We start from the raw sequence: 19815 nt of genomic DNA, 5'->3' as shown, positions 1-19815 counted from the left end.
AGGTAACACATTTTTGACTTTTCGAATCTATCAAATGTCATCACTGATAAATAATAGGTAACAAGTCGTCAATACAAATGATGACTTCACAAATCAATCAATAATTAACAACATCCATCATCATCATCTCTCTTAAAAATCATTAAAAAAAACAGTTTTCTCTCTTCAATAACACTACACTCTATTATTTTTCACACACGTGTGCAAGTCAATTAGATATAATAGATTAAAAAGAAGAGATAATATACTCAACTTCTAATAACATTATAATACAATAGTCGTTTCAAAATGTCAAGTGAAACCACAACTCCAAGAAGAGCCAAGAAATCAGGAGGTGATAATAAATCATCCTTCTTTCAACGTTTATTAGAACAACAAAAATCAGATCAAGCAACTTCAAACAAATTCAAGTGGGTACCTGATGGTGAAGGTGGTTTTGTTGTTGGTGAAATTATTGAAGAAACTGCAAGTGAAGTTCAATTCAAATTAGATGATGGTAGAATTGATAAATGTAAACCTGATATGGTTTATCCTATGAATCCACAAAAATTGGTATGTTTTTTATTTATATATATATTTATATTTATATATATTTTTATTATTATTGTTATTGTTGTAATACTTTACAATATCCAATCATCCAATCATAACCAATCAATCATACTTACACAATATCCAATCATCCAATCATCCAATCATAACCAATCATATCCAATCATGATAAAAAACAGGATGGTATTCCAGATATGGCACAATTATCCTTGTTAAATGAACCATCTGTATTTTATAATTTAAAGTACAGATATGAGAGAGATCAAATCTATACTTATAGTGGTCTATTTTTGGTAGCAGTGAATCCGTATAAGAATTTACCAATTTATACCGATGAGGTTATAAAGAGACATGATGGTAAGAGACGTGAAGATGTTGAACCACACATTTATACAGTTTCAGATGTTGCCTATAGACAAATGTTACAGAATGGTGAGAATCAAAGTATGCTCATTACAGGTGAATCTGGTGCAGGTAAAACTGTTAATACTAAACGTGTTATTCAATACTTGACACATGTTGCTGGTAAAGGTGGTAGTGGTGGTCAAATTGAACAACAATTGATCATGTGTAATCCATTATTAGAATCATTTGGTAATGCTAAAACATTGAGAAATGATAATTCTTCACGTTTTGGTAAATTTATTGAAATTCAATTTGATAAACAGGGATATATTGGTGGTTGTAGAATTCAACACTACTTGTTAGAAACAACAAGAGTTATTAGACAAGCATTGAATGAGAGAAGTTTTCACATTTTCTATCAAATATTTTCATTAGATTCTGATAAGAAGAAGGAATTATACTTGACAGAACCATCTGATTTTGAATATATTAATCAATCAAATTGTTATGTTGTACCAGGTGTTGATGATACAAATGATTTGAAATTAACTTTACAATCAATGAAAGTTATGAAAATGTCAGATTCTGAAATTGATATGATTTTTAGAATTGTTTCCTTCATTTTACATATTGGTAATGTTCAATTTAAAGATAATGAAGAAGAACATGCACAAATTGTTTCAAATGTAAAATCAGGATCACCATTAGATTTTGCATGTGATATTTTATCAGTTCCATCCGATCAATTAACAAAAGGTTTCTGTAAACCACGTATTATTTTACCAGGTGAAATTATTGAAATGGCAGTTGATTCTAGAAAAGCTAATTTTAATAGAAATGCACTAGTCATGTCAACTTATTTGAGAATGTTTGATTGGATTGTTCAAAAGATTAATCAATCAATGAATGCCAAATGTGAAATTAAGAATTTTATTGGTGTTTTAGATATTGCTGGTTTTGAAATCTTTGAATTGAACAGTTTTGAACAAATGTGTATCAATTTTACAAATGAAAAATTACAACAATTTTTCAATCATCACATGTTCAAGAAGGAACAAGAAGAATATTTGAGAGAAGATATTGCTTGGAATTTCATTGATTTTGGTTTAGATTTACAACCAACTATTGATTTAATTGAAAAACCACAAGGTGTTTTAGATATTTTACATCAAAAATGTGTTGTTCAAAATCAAGATGAAGAATCATTCGTACGTGACTTGTTGTCAAAGAATCAAAAATCTGAAAAATTGAGAAAGGATAAATTTGATCAAAAATCATTCATTGTAACTCACTATGCAGGTGAAGTTAAATATAATGTTCGTGATTGGTACAGTAAGAATGTTGATCCATTGAATGATGATTGTAAAATGGCTATGCAAAAATCACAACTTCCATTCATTAAGAAACTCTTTGTTGATCAACAATCATCTGGTGGTTCAGGTGGTTCATCAGATTCTGATAAGAATAAGCGTGGTGTTTCAGGTGCAGGTGTTCGTTTCCAAACTGTTGGTAACAAGTATAAGAAACAATTGAGTGATTTAATTCAATTATTGAGTTCAACTGAACCTCATTTCATTCGTTGTATCAAACCAAATAATTTACAAAAACCAGGTATTATTCAAGCACCAAGTGTTTTAGAACAATTGAAATGTAATGGTGTATTGGAAGGTATTAGAATTTCTAGAAAGGGTTATCCAGGTAGAATTAAATTCAATGAATTTGTTAAGAGATATGAATTATTGGCCAAAGATAAAAAATCATTGGATGGAATGAAATTGGAACGTGAAAAGTGTCATGCCATCATTTCTAAAATTACCTCACTAGATGATTCTAAATATAAATTAGGTAAAACAAAGATTTTCCTCAAATCAGGTGTTGAAGCTCAATTAGAAGAATTGAGAGAGGCAGAAATTGAAAAAGTTATTGCATTAGCACAAGCAGCTTGTCAAGGTCATTCAGCACGTAAACAATATAAGAAATTGATGGGTAGAATTGTTTATATCAAATTATTACAACGTAATTTCCGTGCCTATTTGAGTATGAAAGATTGGGATTGGTATCAATTATTTGTTAAAGTTAGACCATTAGTTGAAGCTGATCGTTCTGATAAGATTCTCCAACAAATGAAAGATGAAATTGAAAAATTGAAACAAGAAATTGCCAATCAAATTGAAAATAACAAAATTACAGAACAAGAAAAGGATAATTTGAATAGAAATGTTGAACAAATTAGATCTGAAATGGCCATTAGAGAATCAGAAATTGAACAATTACAACAAATGATGAGAGATATGAAAGATAAAATTCAAAATAGAGAATCTGAAATGGAAAATTTGAATGGATCATTAAAAGATGGTGAAAGTGCAATGAATAATTTGAGAAGAGATTTACAAAATAAGGATTTTGAAATGAATCAATTAAAGACACAATTAGATCAAGCTAAAAGACAATTATCTGATAAAGATGTAGAAGTATTACAACGTGGTAAATCAGTACAAGAAATGAAAGAAGAATTAGAAAGAGCATTAAATGAATTAGAAGATGTTAAAACTGAATTGAATATTACAAAGAATACTTTGAATTCATCTGATTATTCTCTAGATCAAACAAGACAAGAAATGATTGATAAGGAACGTAAATTAAGAGAACGTGATAATGAAATTATTGATTATAAACGTAAAGTTCAAGATATGGAACAAGATTTGAGAAAGAATGAAATTGATAAGAATGAATTAGAATTACAATCAAATTCAATGAAGAAACAATTAGATACATTCCAACAAGAATTAGATAAAAAGACACGTGAATTTGATCAATTGAGAAAACAAAAATTAACCAATGATCAACAATCTGAACAATTATTTGGTGAATTAGAAGAAGAAAAGAGAAAGAGAAATGATTTAGAAAAGAAATCACGTGAATTAGCACAACAATTAGATACTGAACGTTTTGATAAGGAACGTATTGAATCTCAATCTAAAGATTTATCCAATGAAATTGATGAATTGAAACGTGAAATTGCCTCATTAAAATTGAGAATATCAGAATTAGAAGATTTAAATGAAAGATTAAAGAGAGAAAATCAAGCTTATGAACGTGATTTATCTGATTTGAGATTAAAATCTGAAAATGAATTGAACAAATTACAATCAGAATTACAACGTGAAAAACAACGTACACAAGATGAAATTTCCAATCTCTCTCAAAAATTAGAAGATACTAGAAAGAGAATGGAAGAAACTGAATCTAAATTAAATTCATCTGATAGAGATGTTAGAAATTTAAAGAAGGATAAAACACAATTAGAACATGATAAATCAGATTTAGAACTTAAAGTTAAAAGATTAGAATCTGAAGTTAAATCATCAAATACAGATCAAGATAATACCAAACAACAATTACAAGAATCTGAAAATAGAAAACGTGAATTAATGAATCGTATCAGGGATGTTGAATTGGAATTGAATAATTCAAAAGAAGAATTATCAAGAGAAAAATCAAAATCATCAACACAATCTTCAGAATTGAATCAAAATCGTGATCGTTTAACACAATTAGAATCAGATTTAACACAATTAGATTTATTAAAATCTAAATTAGAAAAACAAGTACGTGATCAACAATATGATTTAGATCAGGAAAAGAATCAAACTCAAAAATTGAGATCAGATTTAGAATTTTTAAGAAGATCTGAAACTGAATATAAATCAAAATCTGAAGTTTTAGAATCAACACTGGCTCAACGTGAACAAGAATTAAAGAATTTAAGAGATCAATTAGAACAATTAAGATCACAACTTTCAGATAATTCAAACATTTCAGAAGAAGCTCAAAAACAAATTAAAAAGATGAAAGATGATTTAAAGAAACAATTAGAACAATTACAAGAATCTGAACAACGTTTCAAAGATGAAAATCAAAAACACAAACAAACACAACAAGTTATTGCTGATCGTGAGAATCAATTAAATTTATCAAAAGATGAAAATCAAAGACTTTTACGTGAAATTTCACAATTGAGATCTGATTTGGAAAATGTTAGAACAAATTTATCAAGTAATGATTCTGAAACTTTGAAATTAAAATCAGAATTAAGAGAAAGAGATAGAAAATACAAAGATTTAGAATCTGAAAAGGATGAATTTGAATCACAAGTTGATAAATTAGAACGTGATGTACTTGAATGGAAATCAAAAGCAGATCAAAAAGATCAATCCATTTCACAAATTGAATCTGAAAACAAACAATTACAATCAGATGCTGCTAAAGCACAACAAGATTTAGATCGTACAAAACAAGATAAGGAACGTGAAGTTTCAACAATGAAACAACGTTTAGATCAATTACAACGTTCAATGGATGATTCAGATGAAAAATTAAATCAAGAAATTAGAAAACTTCAATCAGATAATAAGGATTTAAAGAATCAATTGAAACAATTAAAGAAGGATGCTTCAGAAGGTGGTGATGGTTCTTCATCATCAACAGTTTCATCTGCTGAAATTTCAAGATTGAGACGTGAATATGATTCTGAATTAATTAAATTGAAAGCTCAATTAGAAGATCAAGTTATTCAACTTGCTGACACTGAACAAAAGAGAAAATTAACTGAATTTGAATTGAATGATTTCAGAGACAAGTATAATCAAGAAGTTAAATCAAAGAAAAAGATTGAATCTGTTAAATTATCATTGGAAACTGAAATTGAAGATTTGAGAGATTTGGCAGAAAAGGCTGAAGATTTACAAGATGAATTATCAAGTGTTAAACAACAACATAATGAAATTTTAAGTGAACTTCAATCTGAATTAAAGAAGGAAAGATCTGAAAGAATTTACAATGAAGAAGAAGCAAATAGATGGAAACGTGATGTTCAAAATCTTAAAGTTCAATTAGAATTAGCCAATCAAAAGAAGGATGAAGAATCACGTCGTGTTCGTGCTCAATATGAACAAGAATTACAAGATTTACAAGATTTATATAACAAGTTGAAGAATGATAAGAAGAAATTCTCCAAATCTTCAAATTCATTAGAATCTGAATTACGTGATGCTCAACGTTCATTATCTGACTCTGAACGTTATAGAACTTTGGCTGAACAAAAGGCTGATAGATTGGAACGTGAATTGAAAATGTCTGTTTTGAGATTGGAAACTGAATCTTCAAATCAATTATTAATTGCTCAAGAAAAGAGTAGAATTGAATCTCAATTACAATCCACTAGAGATCAAGTTGATGATTTGGAATCTGAAAATACTAAATTGAAATCTGATTTGGATTCTGAGAGAAGAAAATTCCAACAATTAATGAGAAGATTAAATAACTCTGCTTCTACTTCATCTGTTAGAGGTGGTGCAAGTTATGGTGATTCTGATTCTGATGAAGAAGATGATGAATAATTATTTTATTATTCAACAACAATTTTAAATATTTTATTAAATAATTATTTTATATAAAATTTGAATATTATTTTATTGATCTAAATCTCTATTAAATTATTATCTTAACAGATCAGTAAGGAAATTATGGATGACTGTAAAAAAAGAATCATTTTCAACTTGAACTCTAGAAAATGGAATTGAGGCAAGGGAAAATCATTGTATCAAAAATAAATTTATTATTCAAATATTTATGCCAAGTTAGAGAACTCTTGCAAGTACAACACAAATGATTAAAACAAGTAAATAAATGAGATTTTGCTTTGAAAATATCATCATTAACTCATTATGATATGGAATTGGACATTTTCCTTTTGGTTGTTGTTCAATATTATTTTCTTCACCATTATTATTACTTGTTGTATTTGTAGTATTTGTAGTAGATTCACTTGTTGTTTCTTGAGGTTGTTGTTTACCCTTCATAAATGGACACTTTGAAATATCACCACCTTGTCCATGTGCTGGAATTGAACCACCACCAAATAATGCACCCAATGCACTACTACCACCATTAGCAGTACTATTAGATTTTTCATCATTCTTACTATCACTCTTATTATCACTCTTATTATTATCATTCTTATTACTATCATTCTTATTTCTCTTTTTCATTAAAGATCTATTACCTGTTACCATTGGACAACCAGATTTCTTTGATTCAGCTTCATTTAAATCATTTCTATCTTTTCTATATTCTTTAATAGCTTGTACAAATAATTTTCTTTCTTTTGGATCTAAATAAGGAGAAGATAATAAATCATCAGGTAATTGTAATAAAGTATCTAAATTAGATGGAAATAAATGTGAATGTTGTGAAACAATTCTTAAAATTAATTTAAAAGAATCTGAAGTAAAATCAGTTGGTAAATAATCATCTTTAGAATATAAATCTAAATTAGCTTTACCTGCATAAACTAATCTATAAGCAATACGTTCATGATCTTGACTAACTTCAATACCATTAGCAAATACTCTTTGTAATTGACTTTGAAATGCAAAATGTAAAGCAGTATCACCCATTTGATCTTGAATATCAATGGATAATAAATTATTTTTCAATTGTACATTTCCCTCTTCTTGTAATTCAAAATCTAATAATAAATCAACCATATTTAAATTACCCAATGTACAGGCAATCATTAATGGTGTTACTTTGTGTTTGTTTTGTGAATTTACATTAGCTCCCTCACTTATTAATATTCTAGCCACTCCCAATGTTCCATTTCTAGCACAGGTATGAAGTGGTGTTTCACCTTCTGAATTTTTACTATTCACATCAGCTCCTAATGATATTAATAATCTTGCCATTGATTCTAATGTTCTTAATGTTTTAACTGTTGATTCATCATCATTTGATTTGTTATTATCATTATTTGATTCATTTGATTCATCATTATTATTATCATTTGATTCATTTGTATTATCATTGTTATCATTTGAATTATTATCATTAGAATCAATTAAAGACCAAGTACAACATGAATGAAGTGAAGTATAACCAATATATGGAGCAGATTGACATTTATCATTCACTGAACAATGTTTACCAAATTTAATTAATAAAGTAACAATTTTAGGTTTGTTTTTCTTTACAGCAATTAATAAAGGAGTTAAACCATCATTATTAACAACATCACATCTAACTTTAGCTTTTATAACTAATTCTTCAATAATTTGATATCTTGTACTTTCTTGTGATTTGTTTAAATTTTCTAATAAAATTAATTTATGAAGTGGTGTATTATATTCATCATCTATTATATTTAATAAATCATGTGATAAATAATCTGGATTATCAAATAAATCTTCCTCACTCATTGATTCCTCCATCTTTGAATATTGTAATGAAAATAAATTTAAATTTTCTAAATGTTTTTCAACAATTTCTTTAACTTTAAATAAATTTAATCTTTCAACATTTTCATACACTTCATCCGATGATATTATGTGTGGTGTTGTTATTGTTGTTTGAATTGGTTTTTCTGTTATATCTTCAAATGTTGTTACCATATTTTGTTATTGTTGTTATTGTTATGTTGTATGTTAGTATTGTTATATTTTGATTAGATGATATTATATATTATTACTATTAGAGTAATATTAATAATAATAATAGGATGAGAATGATTGTTGGGTGATACAAGAGAGATAATAAAAAGGCTTTTTTTGTATACTGAATATTATTATCTTTATGAATACAACAACATTGTATCAATAGTGGACAATTGGGTGTAATAAAAATAAGGCGCCATTCGGAAACACAATGTCCTATGATGTGTTGTTTATTTCCGATCTTTACATCGTTGTGATGTTTATCTAAACTACTGTACTATTAATCTAATAATACTTTAATATTTGAATACTAGTAATAATACAAATTTTACAATTTTCAATCAAAATAATGTTTTTAATAATTATTGGATTATAAGGTAGGTACATGTAATTATTATTATTGAGAACATTGAACAAAAAGTTGAAGATCATTTTAGTCACCAATGAACTTGTAAAAGTTCTCAATTAGGTACTAACCTTGTTTTATAATATCTCTTCTTAACACACAAAGGTTCATCCACACAAGTGATTGAGTTGTTGATCAATCAGTTAGAATGCAACTAAGTTGATCAAACATACAAAAGCAAAGGCTAGGAATAGATGAACTTATTATCAAAAAAAATCAAAGTATTGCTTTGTGTTATTGCTATCATATATCAACTATTGCTATCATCATCATTAATATTATAATATTATAACAATAATAATATATTAATATATAATAATAATAATAATATTTAAATTACATGTCATCTAAAAAAACAATGAGTCAAGATTCACCTGTTGTATTATATGCTGATCAATATGTTCATGTTATTAACAATGAAACTGGTAGTATTGAATTAGTTGAAGGTCCTACTAGATTTTATCTTCAAGCTAATAAATCTATTGATAAATCACTTGGTATTCAAACTAAAATTAGTAAGTTTATTATTTTTTATTTATTTATTAATTATTTTTTATTTTTACTATTAATAATATTTTTATAATTTTAATAATATTAATAATAATAGTTGTTAAAGAAAGACAATATGCGGTTATATTAAATCCATATAATCAAGAAAGTAAACAAACACAATTTGGTATGAAAGAAATTCGTCAAGGTCCATCAACATTTTCACTCTATCCAGGTGAATCATTATTAAATTCACGTGTACTTGATGCTGATATTTTAAATAAGAATGAATATATCTTTTTACAAGCATTAAAAGATCATTATATTAATAATACTAGTAATAATACTAGTACTGGTAATAGTACTGGTGATAAGAAATTATTCAAAGCAGGTGAAATGAGACGTGTCATTGGACCAACCATTTACTATGCTAATACTAATGAAGAAAGAATTGGTGATATTCAATCAGCTATTAATGTAGGTGAAAATGAAGCAATTTATATTAGAAATGTAGAAACAAGTGAATTAAAAACAGTTAAAGGACCAACTTCATACTTTTTAGAATGTAATGAAGAATTATATTATAAAAAATTAACAGATAGAGAATATGATGCATTAGAATTACCAAATCAATCATCATTTAATGCATATCATATTCAAATACAAAAGAATGAAATTGTTTGTATTATTGATCATAAAAAGGGAATTGAAACTTTTCATGAAGGTCCAAAATCAATGATTTTAGGTTCACATGAAGGTTTAAGAACTTTATCAATTTCAGGTGGTAATCCAAAAGTTGAAAATTCATGTACTATTGCTATTGTTAATAAGGGACCTGTATGTTATTTTAATTTTATTTTTAATATTTATTTATTATTTAATTTTTTAATATTTTTATTATTATTTATTTATTATTTAATTTTTAATTTAATATAAATATATTTAATTTAATATAAAATATAGGACTTTATGACAGATGGATTTCTAGTTAGAACTAAAGATAATGCAGTATTACAAATGGAATTGACCTATAAATGGCAATTTTTAATGAGTGATAAAAAAGTATCTGATGAAGAATATGATAAAGTATTTTCAGGTGATTTTATTGGATATTCATGTCAATCACTTCGTAGTAGAATTAGAGAATTAGCAAGTGGACATTATTTTGAATCATTCCATAAAGGAGCAGCTGATATATTAAGAAATAATTTATTTAAAGATTACAAAGTAGAATTTAATGATGAAACATCAGTTCAAGTACATGGTAGATTATTTAGAGAATTTAATTTCTTTGTTTATGCAGTTGATGTTAAAGAATTAAGACCAGTTGATAAGGAAATTGCACAATTATTAGATTCATCCATTAAATCATCAATGAATATTATGTGTAACAAATTACAAGAAAATGCAAAGAATTTAGCTGAAAAGGAAGAAATTCAATCTCAAATTGAATTTGCAAAATTGAAAAAGAATTTAATTCAAATCAAAAATTCAAATATGCAAAAAGAAAAGATTGAAAAATCAAGAATTGAAGGTCAAGCTAAAATTGAAAGAGAAAAGGCTGAAAATGATTCAATTTCTTTATTGAAAAAGGCTAAATATGATAGTGAATTGAATCAAATTAAGGAAACTATGCAATTATTAGATGGTGATAAGGGTGATTTATACATTGAATATGTTAAATTAATGAATGCAACAAAGAATGTTAGAAAGGCTACTATTGTACCACAATCTACTCAATTGAAATTAAATGTTACTCAATATTAGATGATTAACAAACAACAAACAACCAACAAACAGGAGGAATGAGTTAGTAGAAATCAAGTTGTATAATTTTTATATAAATTTATATTTTTAACATGGTAGAGACTTTCTATTCTTTTGTGGAATTCCTTGTGTTGGCTTTCATTCCATTCAATAATATTAGAGAGATGCATCAATTTGGATAATGGAATATATAATATCCTTTGCCTGTTTTTTGATTAAGACATGATTTTTCTTGATGAATTTGTTAATTGCAACAGTTAGAAACAGCTTGTTTTCCGTAGCTAGGTAAGTGAAAAATTTCAAGTCAAGAAATATTCTTTTCTAACATTTAAAGCCATAAATTAAAAGTGTTAGGAATGATGGAAATTGAACCTTCTTTCTGGGTGACTCAAATAAGAGCAACAATAAAAAGTTGGTGTGTAATTAAAAGGTAAAAAATTTAAAGGAATCTTGAGAAAAAAGCCACAAGTTACTGGACACAGTTGTGAAATCAATGTGATTGTTAGAATCATCATCCTTTACAATGGCTAACCAGGTTCTGAAGTCGAATCTGGGAGTCAAAACTTTAATTTCTTGTTCGTCTGATTCAGTTGGTTGGAGAAAAGTAAGAGCTAACCCAAGCAATACCTAAGTAAATATTATATTACTGATAATCATAGAATCGTAACAAGCAACCACTTGGATATTGATAATCATTATACTAGTACACGATTATGTTAAATTTATACATGTGGTTGTACAGATCAACTTACTACAGATACATCAGATGCTGACTTTTAACAACGGTTTCGTAATGAATATGTCAAATGAATGCTATTAACTAGTAAAGTTTATCATTAACTTTGGAGCTGTGTTTGTAGATAAACGGTATCAACAATCTTAGATATCTTGGCTTATAATACACGAAATAACATACAATCTTTGAGCATTATACCCAAACCTGTACTAATGACGGAATAGTGTAACTTTGACATTTGGTGGTAAGAAATTGTATCGGTGTTCTGTTATGTACGATAAACATTAAGATAAATACGAACCTATTGGTTAGTGTATGTTCATATTTCAAGCTTTTTAATACTCGTTGCATAAATTTGAGATAACACTGAATAAAATCTGTTCTGGAACTTTGTTTTATTGGAGTTAATTTGTAACAATGTAATTACATTTATTTCATATTTTCCTATTACACTGTTTCACAGGCCCAAAATTGTATTTCATCATATGATTTTACAACAACAATAACAAAATTCCAAAAAAAAACCATATCATTGTAATAATAATATTTAAATGTTATTTATAGGTTTACAAAATTCACAATCATCTCCAGGATTTTATGAAAAGGATTTTCTGAAAAGGATTTTCCAATGTTTGCTCATCTTGTGTATCTGTGTTTGTGGCAAAACTGGAAATCTCCACAAGACCATTGTATGGTTTCTTAGTATTTCCATGGAAGAAGGGCTTTTTGGCTGTTGGTGTATGAGTTGTTGGATTGTATCGTTTTGAATAGGAATGAGGAGAAATGTTTTGAACACCATGCACTTTTGAAAATATGAAACCACTGAGAGCTGTACATGATATTGTGGGTGTAGTATTGGGTTTACCTTGAGGCATGTGATGGTAATGTTCTCGTTCAAGTGTTGTGTTTAAAATTGCACCGTTAATCGTCCTTTGATGATTGTCAAGAGCTAGTGAAAGGGTATTATTATGTTTGTCAAAGACAATATCTTTCTTTTGATGAATGTTGGGTAATCTTGTTTGGGGGTGATGTATTGGAGATGACAAAACTTGTGAGTTGGTAACAGAACTCACAATGCTATTATTTACAGATCTAATGTTGGCCTTTTCAATTTCTAGAGAATTATTCAGAGACAAATCTAAAATCACATTAGAACACAAAAAGATTTTTGTTGTTGTTGTAGGAATCAGCAGTCATAGAGGAATTATTCTTGTTAGGATCAATGTTACCATCATCATCATGGCAGAGTAGATTTGTTGATTGATGGATACATGGTTTTTATTGTTGTTAAGCAAAACAACAAGAAAGTTGATAACCATCAATACCGGATCGGTAGATTGCATCAATAGGATGATCATTGTCCAAACAATACCAAAAAGCACCAAATGATCATCATTACCATCATATTATCAAATATGTTATTATTGTTGTTGTAAGATGTTATTATTCATCATTATTATACATTGTTGTTATATATTTAAACCATCAATCATTAGATTGTTCGATACATCATCATTATTTCTCATTGACCTAATTGTAATGTATTCAAGCTCAATAAAGGAACAACATTCAATTCATTAATTTAACAGAACTTGAGTGTCCGCTATACCTGTTAATACACATGAGGAACAATATGCTAACACACAACCAGAATGAACTCAACTTATTTTGTTTCATTGAAAAGTGTTAGTTTTCAATCATTAATGATTGTCGGAACTATTTCCCTTATTTCTCATCAAACTAGTGGACTTGTAAACAAAGGTGTAATTACAATAAAATTTTCGGCGATACTGTTTTTATTAGCGTGTAATTGTTATCCTACTGATAGCGGAGGCATCATCATTGAAAATATCAGATAAAACCCAACTCCATTTTAGAGATATTTTTAATTAAAAAAAAAAATACTTTATCATCTTTATCTTGATCATCACCATTTACATCATGTCATCATCATCGTGTACTAATAGTATTGCAACAAGTGTTGGTATTCCACAAGGATTAGCATTTGGTATTATATTACAAAAGAGTAGAATGTCAGCACCTGAAAATATTAAAAATCAAATGTATTTAAAAGATTGGACAATGATGAAAACATTTTTATCAGCCAGTGGTACTTCAACCATTTCATTAGGTTTATTAAATTTATTTAATTTAGCTACTTTAGCTCCTTTTAATATTAATTGGAGAGGTAATATTATTGGTGGTTTAATTATGGGTACTGGTTTAACTTTGGGTGGTGCTTGTCCTGGTACTGGTATGTTTTATTTATATTTAATATATTTAATATATTTAATATTTAATTTAATAATATTTAATTTATATTTAATTTAATATAATAATAATAATAGTATTGGCACAAATTGGAGAAGGAGTAACATCATCACCATATACATTATTAGGTGGATTATTAGGAGCTATTAGTTATGGATCAATTATTAATATTCCATCAATTCAAGGAATTTTACAATCTAAAGAAGTATCAGGATCATTTAATACTATTAATGGTTTATTAAATCAACCAATGTGGAGTATTGCTTTACCATTTGGAAGTTGTTTAATTGGTATTGCTTTATTATTAGAAAAATTATTTCCAACTCCAAAATATCAAAGTAGTAATAATAAGAATGATAGAAATTTAATGAAAATGAAACAATGGAATCCAATTTTAAGTGGTATTGCATTGGGTTCACTTCAAATTCCAGTTAATTTATTTGTCAAGACATATCTTGGTACTTCATCTGCTTTTGTTACTGCTGCTTCATTCTTAACAAGATATTTACCTGTAAATCAATCTTATTTTGATAAGTATGCTTTATCTGCTGGTCCAAAATATGTTTGGCAATTAATTTCTGATATTAGTATTATTACTGGTTCTTATATTTCTTCAATTATGGGAAATACAAGAGTACAACCAAAGAAATTGACATTGAATGAAAAATTAATGGCTATTGCATCTGGTTTCTTATTACTTTTTGGTGCAAGATGTGCCAATGGTTGTACTTCTGGACATGGTTTATCTCAAATGGCTAATTTAAGTTTTGCTGGTTTATTAACCATTGCAAGTATGATGGCAAGTGGTATTGGTTTGGGTGTTACTTTGAGTAAATTACAATCATCCAATAAGTAAATTTAAAATTAAAATAGATTATTAAAATATTAAAATAAATTAGATTAGTAGAATAATGTAAAAAGAATTTTATTTATTTAATAATAATTTATAAAGTTAATTGTAAATCATCACAATGAGGACATCTCTTATGTTTTAAAATGAATAAATTCCAATCATTTCTATTTGCAGGTCTTCTACAATTTGTACATTGTACTTTTTGATCAGGGAATACAGGATAACCAGTAACAGAACAAATTTCAAATTGTGTTTTACATTTTGAACAATTTGAATTTGCAATGTAAATTTGTTGTTTACATGATGGACATGAACATTTTGATAATGAATTATTAAATGATGCATTCATAGATTTTTGTAAAACAACATTTGTAATATCATCTTTAAAATCATCATCAATGAGTTGTGAAACTGGAATTGGTACCTTATAGGGTACATCAGTTCCTTGAAAATCTGAATTTTCCAATTCAGCAGTACCCTTAATAAGAATAGGTGGATCTTGATTTTGATATTCTTCTTTCAATTCAATTTCTTCAATAGCATCACCAATATCTAAAAATCTATTATAAAATACAAACATCATATTTTCCCATTTCATCTTTTCACATGCTTTACCTGCTTCATAAAAAACAGAATCAGGTGGTATTTCATCTGTATATCTACATAAACTAACACAATTCTTTGTATATAATTCTTGTAATTCTGTTACTTTTTTACAAATATCTTTAACATGATAAATATGACATACTTGTCTCATTTTAACAAGACTTATTGGTACTACAATTCCTGAATTTGAAAATCCTTCAATTAATGAATTTAACATATCTCTACATCTCTTCAAATCAGATGAATTAGCATTTTCTTGATGAACTGACATCCAAACTATACGTGTTACTAATTCCTTATATGTATTCAATAATTGTTTTTCTAATGGTACTCCATACTTTTCTAATATTGTTAATGCTTGATTATAATCATGTCTTTCATTAACAAGTATATTAATAAATGATGCTGTATGTCTAGATAATATATCATGATTATCATGTTTTTGACACAATTCTAAACATTTAGTCCATTCACCTGATTCTGCTAATCTTTCAATTTGATCTGCTAAATCAATTGGTCCTTCAACTGGTTTCAAACTTCTCTTATGTTGATCCTTAATATAATCAATCAAATCAGGTGAACGTTGTTTTGCCAATTCAAGTGCTTCACCAAACATTTTTTGTTTAACAAAAACATCAACTGCATCTCTAAATTGTTTAGCCATACAATAAACTTCAACTGCTGCTTGATATTTCTTAATTTCAATCAATCTCTTTGAAAGAATATTTACAACATCTGAAACTCTTGGTTGTAAATGATTAATTGTTAATTTAACAGCTGAAACATATTCATTTTCTAAATAATCTGTATCAACACCCTTCCATGGAAATCCAATAAAAGCATCAACAGCTTTACCATATTGTCCACTTTGTGCAAACATTCTAGCAGGTGCTGCTGGATCATTTTCATTATCAATCATTGAATCATCTTGTTCTAAATTACGTGATGATTGTCTCATACTGTTTGATGAATTTGAACCACCACCATTATTAGTATTATTATTACTATTATTGGATAATGATTGATCTTTTTGATTATCAACTAAATATTCAGCCCATTCTGATGTTAATTGTCTTTGATAATCTGTTGATAAATGATTATCTGCAATTCTCTTTGCATCTTGGAATCTATGAATTGACTTGTACTTGTCAATTAATTTTTCAGGATTTCTAGCTTCCAAATATAATTTTTCAGCCTTTTCAAATTCTCTAGCAGTAAATGCCAATTCAGCTTGGAATTCAATAATGAAATTAATTAAAGTTGAATCATGAGTTTCAGCAACTCTCATAGCATTATCCCAATCAGTATGATGAACATACATATCAATTGCTTCTTTAGGACTATTAGCATTAATATATTCAGTTTCAGCTTCTTTCAAATTACCAGCTTCTTCTAATGAAATTGCATATTTCATGTGAATTTGTGGAAGTTTTTGAGTCATGTTATTACTTGAAGATCTTGCCATTTCAAATGCAAGTTCCCAAAATTCACCATCCATTGCATAATCAATAGCATCTTCTACAAGTCCAAGTTTACTTAATAACTTGACACCTGCTTCACCACCTGTATATTGTTTAGCCCATTCAAGTGCAACCTTTTTCCATGCAGTTAAACCACCATGAGCTTTAGCAACTCTAATTGCATCATTCCATTTATCATTATTTCTATACATGTTAACTGCATTCTTCCAATCAGATGCTTCAATATAATAATGTTCTGCTTGTCTTAAATGTCCTTCAGATTCTAATTGTTCAGCAATCTTTAATTGTGCTTGTTTCAAATGAATTGGATTATATTTTGAAACTAATCTAACCATATCATCAAACATGTGATTCTTTGCATACATGTTAATTGCCAAATCAGTTTCATCTGCCTTGATAAATAACTTTTCAGCTTCTTTGAAACGTTGCTTCTTTTCCAATTTGGTTGCAAGTTCTGTATAAAATTGTTTCATTTCTGCTTGATTCATATAAGTTTCAGCAATGGATTGAACTTCTTCCCACTTGTTATATCTTTCAAACATTTCCATAGCTTCACGATATTCATTAGCTTTAAGATATAACTTTTTAGCTTGTTGTAAATTTTGAATATCTTCATAATGTCTAGCAATTCTACCATAATAACGTTTAGCAATTTGAACATCCATTCCTTCTAGAATTTGAACAGCCTTTGTCCATTGTCTTGAATTAATTGCAGCTTCAATTGCTTTAACATAATTATTAGATTCAATAAAGTGATGAATGGCAGATTCAACTTGTTTTTGTTGTACTAAATAATCACCCCATTCTTCTTCAAGTTTTACAACAAGTTCAGGGAATGAAGTACGTGATAATTCAACTGCAAAACGATAGGATCTTCCCTTTCTATAAGCTTCAATTGCCTTATCATATAATCCTCTCTTTTCAAAGAATTCACCTGCCTTTTCAAATAAACCATTCTTTGAAAGTGCTTCAGCAATAGTATCCAATAACTTTTCACTTGCACTATTATCAAATACAACATTATATTTGGAAACTACATTGGCTGCACTAGCTGGGAAACCACCTTGAAGATATAAATTAATAGATTTGATATATTGTCCTTCCTTTTCATAAATTTTAGCTGCCTTATCTTCTTGTTTAGATTGAATAAGCCATTCAATGTATTTTTGTTTCTTTTCTTGAGCATTATTAATACCCTTATCAATAGCAAGGAAAATACTCTCTTCAAATTTGTGTAATTGTTCATACATTTTGATAGCTTCATCTACTTTGGCTTGTTCCAAATAAATTTGTTCAGCTGATTTGAAATCCTTTCCAAGAATTGCAATTTCAGCTCTAATTCTCCAATGATCTAATGGTTCAACCATTGCATCTTCTTCATTTTCTCTTAATCTTTTAGATTCTTGATTTAATTTTCTTAAAAATCTTGATTTTGAAACATCACCCAATGAAGCATAACATCTTTCTGCAATATCATATCTTTGATCATCCATAACAACTTCACTCAATTTCTTCCACATGGCTTCTGTTTCTGGAGTGAGTGATAATCTTTCTAAAATACTTGCTGCATGTTCATACTTTTTATCTTCCATTGCATTACCAAAATTAATTAAACCTTCATTAAGATCATAATTAACAGTTCCTGGTCCTTCATCAACAAGTACAGCTGTACATCCATCAGATCTAATAATATCAACAACTTCACCCTTAATTTGAACAATTGTAACTCTATCTGGTGAATCAATATTATACCAAACACATAAATCACTTCTATTTTGTGCAACAACAACATCAGAATCTGGAACCCATTGAACATAACTACAATATGTTAATAATGTTGTTGTTTTTTGTGTCTTTAAATCAAAAACATGAAGATGTCTTTGCTTATCTCTGAAAAGTAATTTTGTTGCTCTATTATTCAATTCAAGCCAATCAATCTTGTAATCATGATTAATTTTTGCAATTGTAAATGATGAAACCAAATCAAGAATACAAATTGTATGAGAATCAATCAAATAAGCTACTTTCTTATTTCCTCCACTCAAATCAATTTCATTATTTGGTGTTTCCTTATCAGCAATTCTTGCACTAATCAAGAATGTACTAACATGTTCAGTTCTAAAACTTCCAATAATATCATTAATACCATATTCAATAATTGAAAATTCACCAGCCTTGTAAACCATACAAACTTTAGGATTATCAAAGTAGAATTTTTCATTTGTTTCATCTGAATTCCAAGCAATTTCAGAAAGTTTACAAGATTCCAAATCACCTAAAAGTAAAGTTCTTGGTGTTCTAGCAATAATATATTGATCTCTAGCAACATTAACTTTTAAAATTTCCTCTTCAAATAAAGATTTTAAAACAATTCTAACATTTGTTGAAAGTCTCTTAACAATAACTTGACTTGAACTAACAAAAGTAAACTCGAATTCTCCCTTATAACGATATCTCTTAATACAAGCATCAAACCAATCAACTTGACCAGTCATATTACCAATTACAAGACGAGAACCATCAGGTTTCCAACAAGCAGAAGTAACAGCATACATATTTGGAACTTCAATATGATCACCTTCTTCCCACATATTTCTATGAATATTAAAATTAAAAACTCTTAATCTATTCCATGAACCAACAACACAACATTGACCTGAAGGATTACAAGCAATTGAACTAAATTCTTTCTCTTCACGATCTGCAAAATCAAAATTTTGTAACATTGAACCATCAATGCTATAAAAAGAAACTCTCTTATCAGCACCACTCACTACAATATTACTTCCCCAAGATAAACAATAAGGAACACAAGAGGA

General features: G+C 27.9%; 5 protein-coding genes across 5 annotated transcripts; 3 read left to right on the top strand and 2 right to left on the bottom strand.

Annotated features, from left to right (window-relative positions):
- Positions 1-288: 288 nt before the first annotated feature.
- NAEGRDRAFT_35518 (myosin) lies at positions 289-6374 on the top strand (the record flags this gene model as incomplete). Its single annotated transcript, XM_002680783.1, has 4 exons — positions 289-552; positions 732-2337; positions 2380-5247; positions 5359-6374. 4 exons carry the CDS (start codon positions 289-291, stop codon positions 6294-6296), a joined length of 5676 nt encoding a protein of 1891 aa, XP_002680829.1. The 3' UTR covers positions 6297-6374.
- Positions 6375-6498: 124 nt separating this feature from the next.
- Positions 6499-8484, bottom strand: NAEGRDRAFT_78554 (ankyrin repeat domain-containing protein). Its single transcript, XM_002680624.1, has one exon. It carries the CDS (start codon positions 8343-8345, stop codon positions 6537-6539), a length of 1809 nt encoding a protein of 602 aa, XP_002680670.1. The 5' UTR covers positions 8346-8484; the 3' UTR covers positions 6499-6536.
- Positions 8485-9151: 667 nt separating this feature from the next.
- Positions 9152-11049, top strand: NAEGRDRAFT_63766 (uncharacterized protein; the record flags this gene model as incomplete). The annotated part of the gene is made up of 3 exons (XM_002680782.1): positions 9152-9308; positions 9401-10119; positions 10246-11049. 3 exons carry the CDS (start codon positions 9152-9154, stop codon positions 11047-11049), a joined length of 1680 nt encoding a protein of 559 aa, XP_002680828.1.
- Positions 11050-13726: 2677 nt separating this feature from the next.
- Positions 13727-14912, top strand: NAEGRDRAFT_63765 (uncharacterized protein; the record flags this gene model as incomplete). Its single annotated transcript, XM_002680781.1, has 2 exons — positions 13727-14039; positions 14134-14912. 2 exons carry the CDS (start codon positions 13727-13729, stop codon positions 14910-14912), a joined length of 1092 nt encoding a protein of 363 aa, XP_002680827.1.
- Positions 14913-15000: 88 nt separating this feature from the next.
- Positions 15001-19722, bottom strand: NAEGRDRAFT_63764 (uncharacterized protein; the record flags this gene model as incomplete). The annotated part of the gene is made up of 1 exon (XM_002680623.1): positions 15001-19722. The coding sequence occupies one exon, from the start codon at positions 19720-19722 to the stop codon at positions 15001-15003; it is 4722 nt and encodes a 1573-aa protein (XP_002680669.1).
- Positions 19723-19815: the final 93 nt, after the last annotated feature.

This window comes from Naegleria gruberi (genome assembly GCF_000004985.1).
Source record: "Naegleria gruberi genomic scaffold NAEGRscaffold_8, whole genome shotgun sequence".
Lineage (NCBI taxonomy): Eukaryota > Heterolobosea > Eutetramitea > Acrasida > Naegleriidae > Naegleria > Naegleria gruberi.
This window is presented reverse-complemented; position numbering and strand designations above follow the sequence as displayed.

Bases quoted from the DNA above. Each gene is read 5' to 3' on its own strand.
- NAEGRDRAFT_78554 (XM_002680624.1), bottom strand. From the start codon at position 8,345: ATGGTAACAACATTTGAAGATATAACAGAAAAACCAATTCAAACAACA.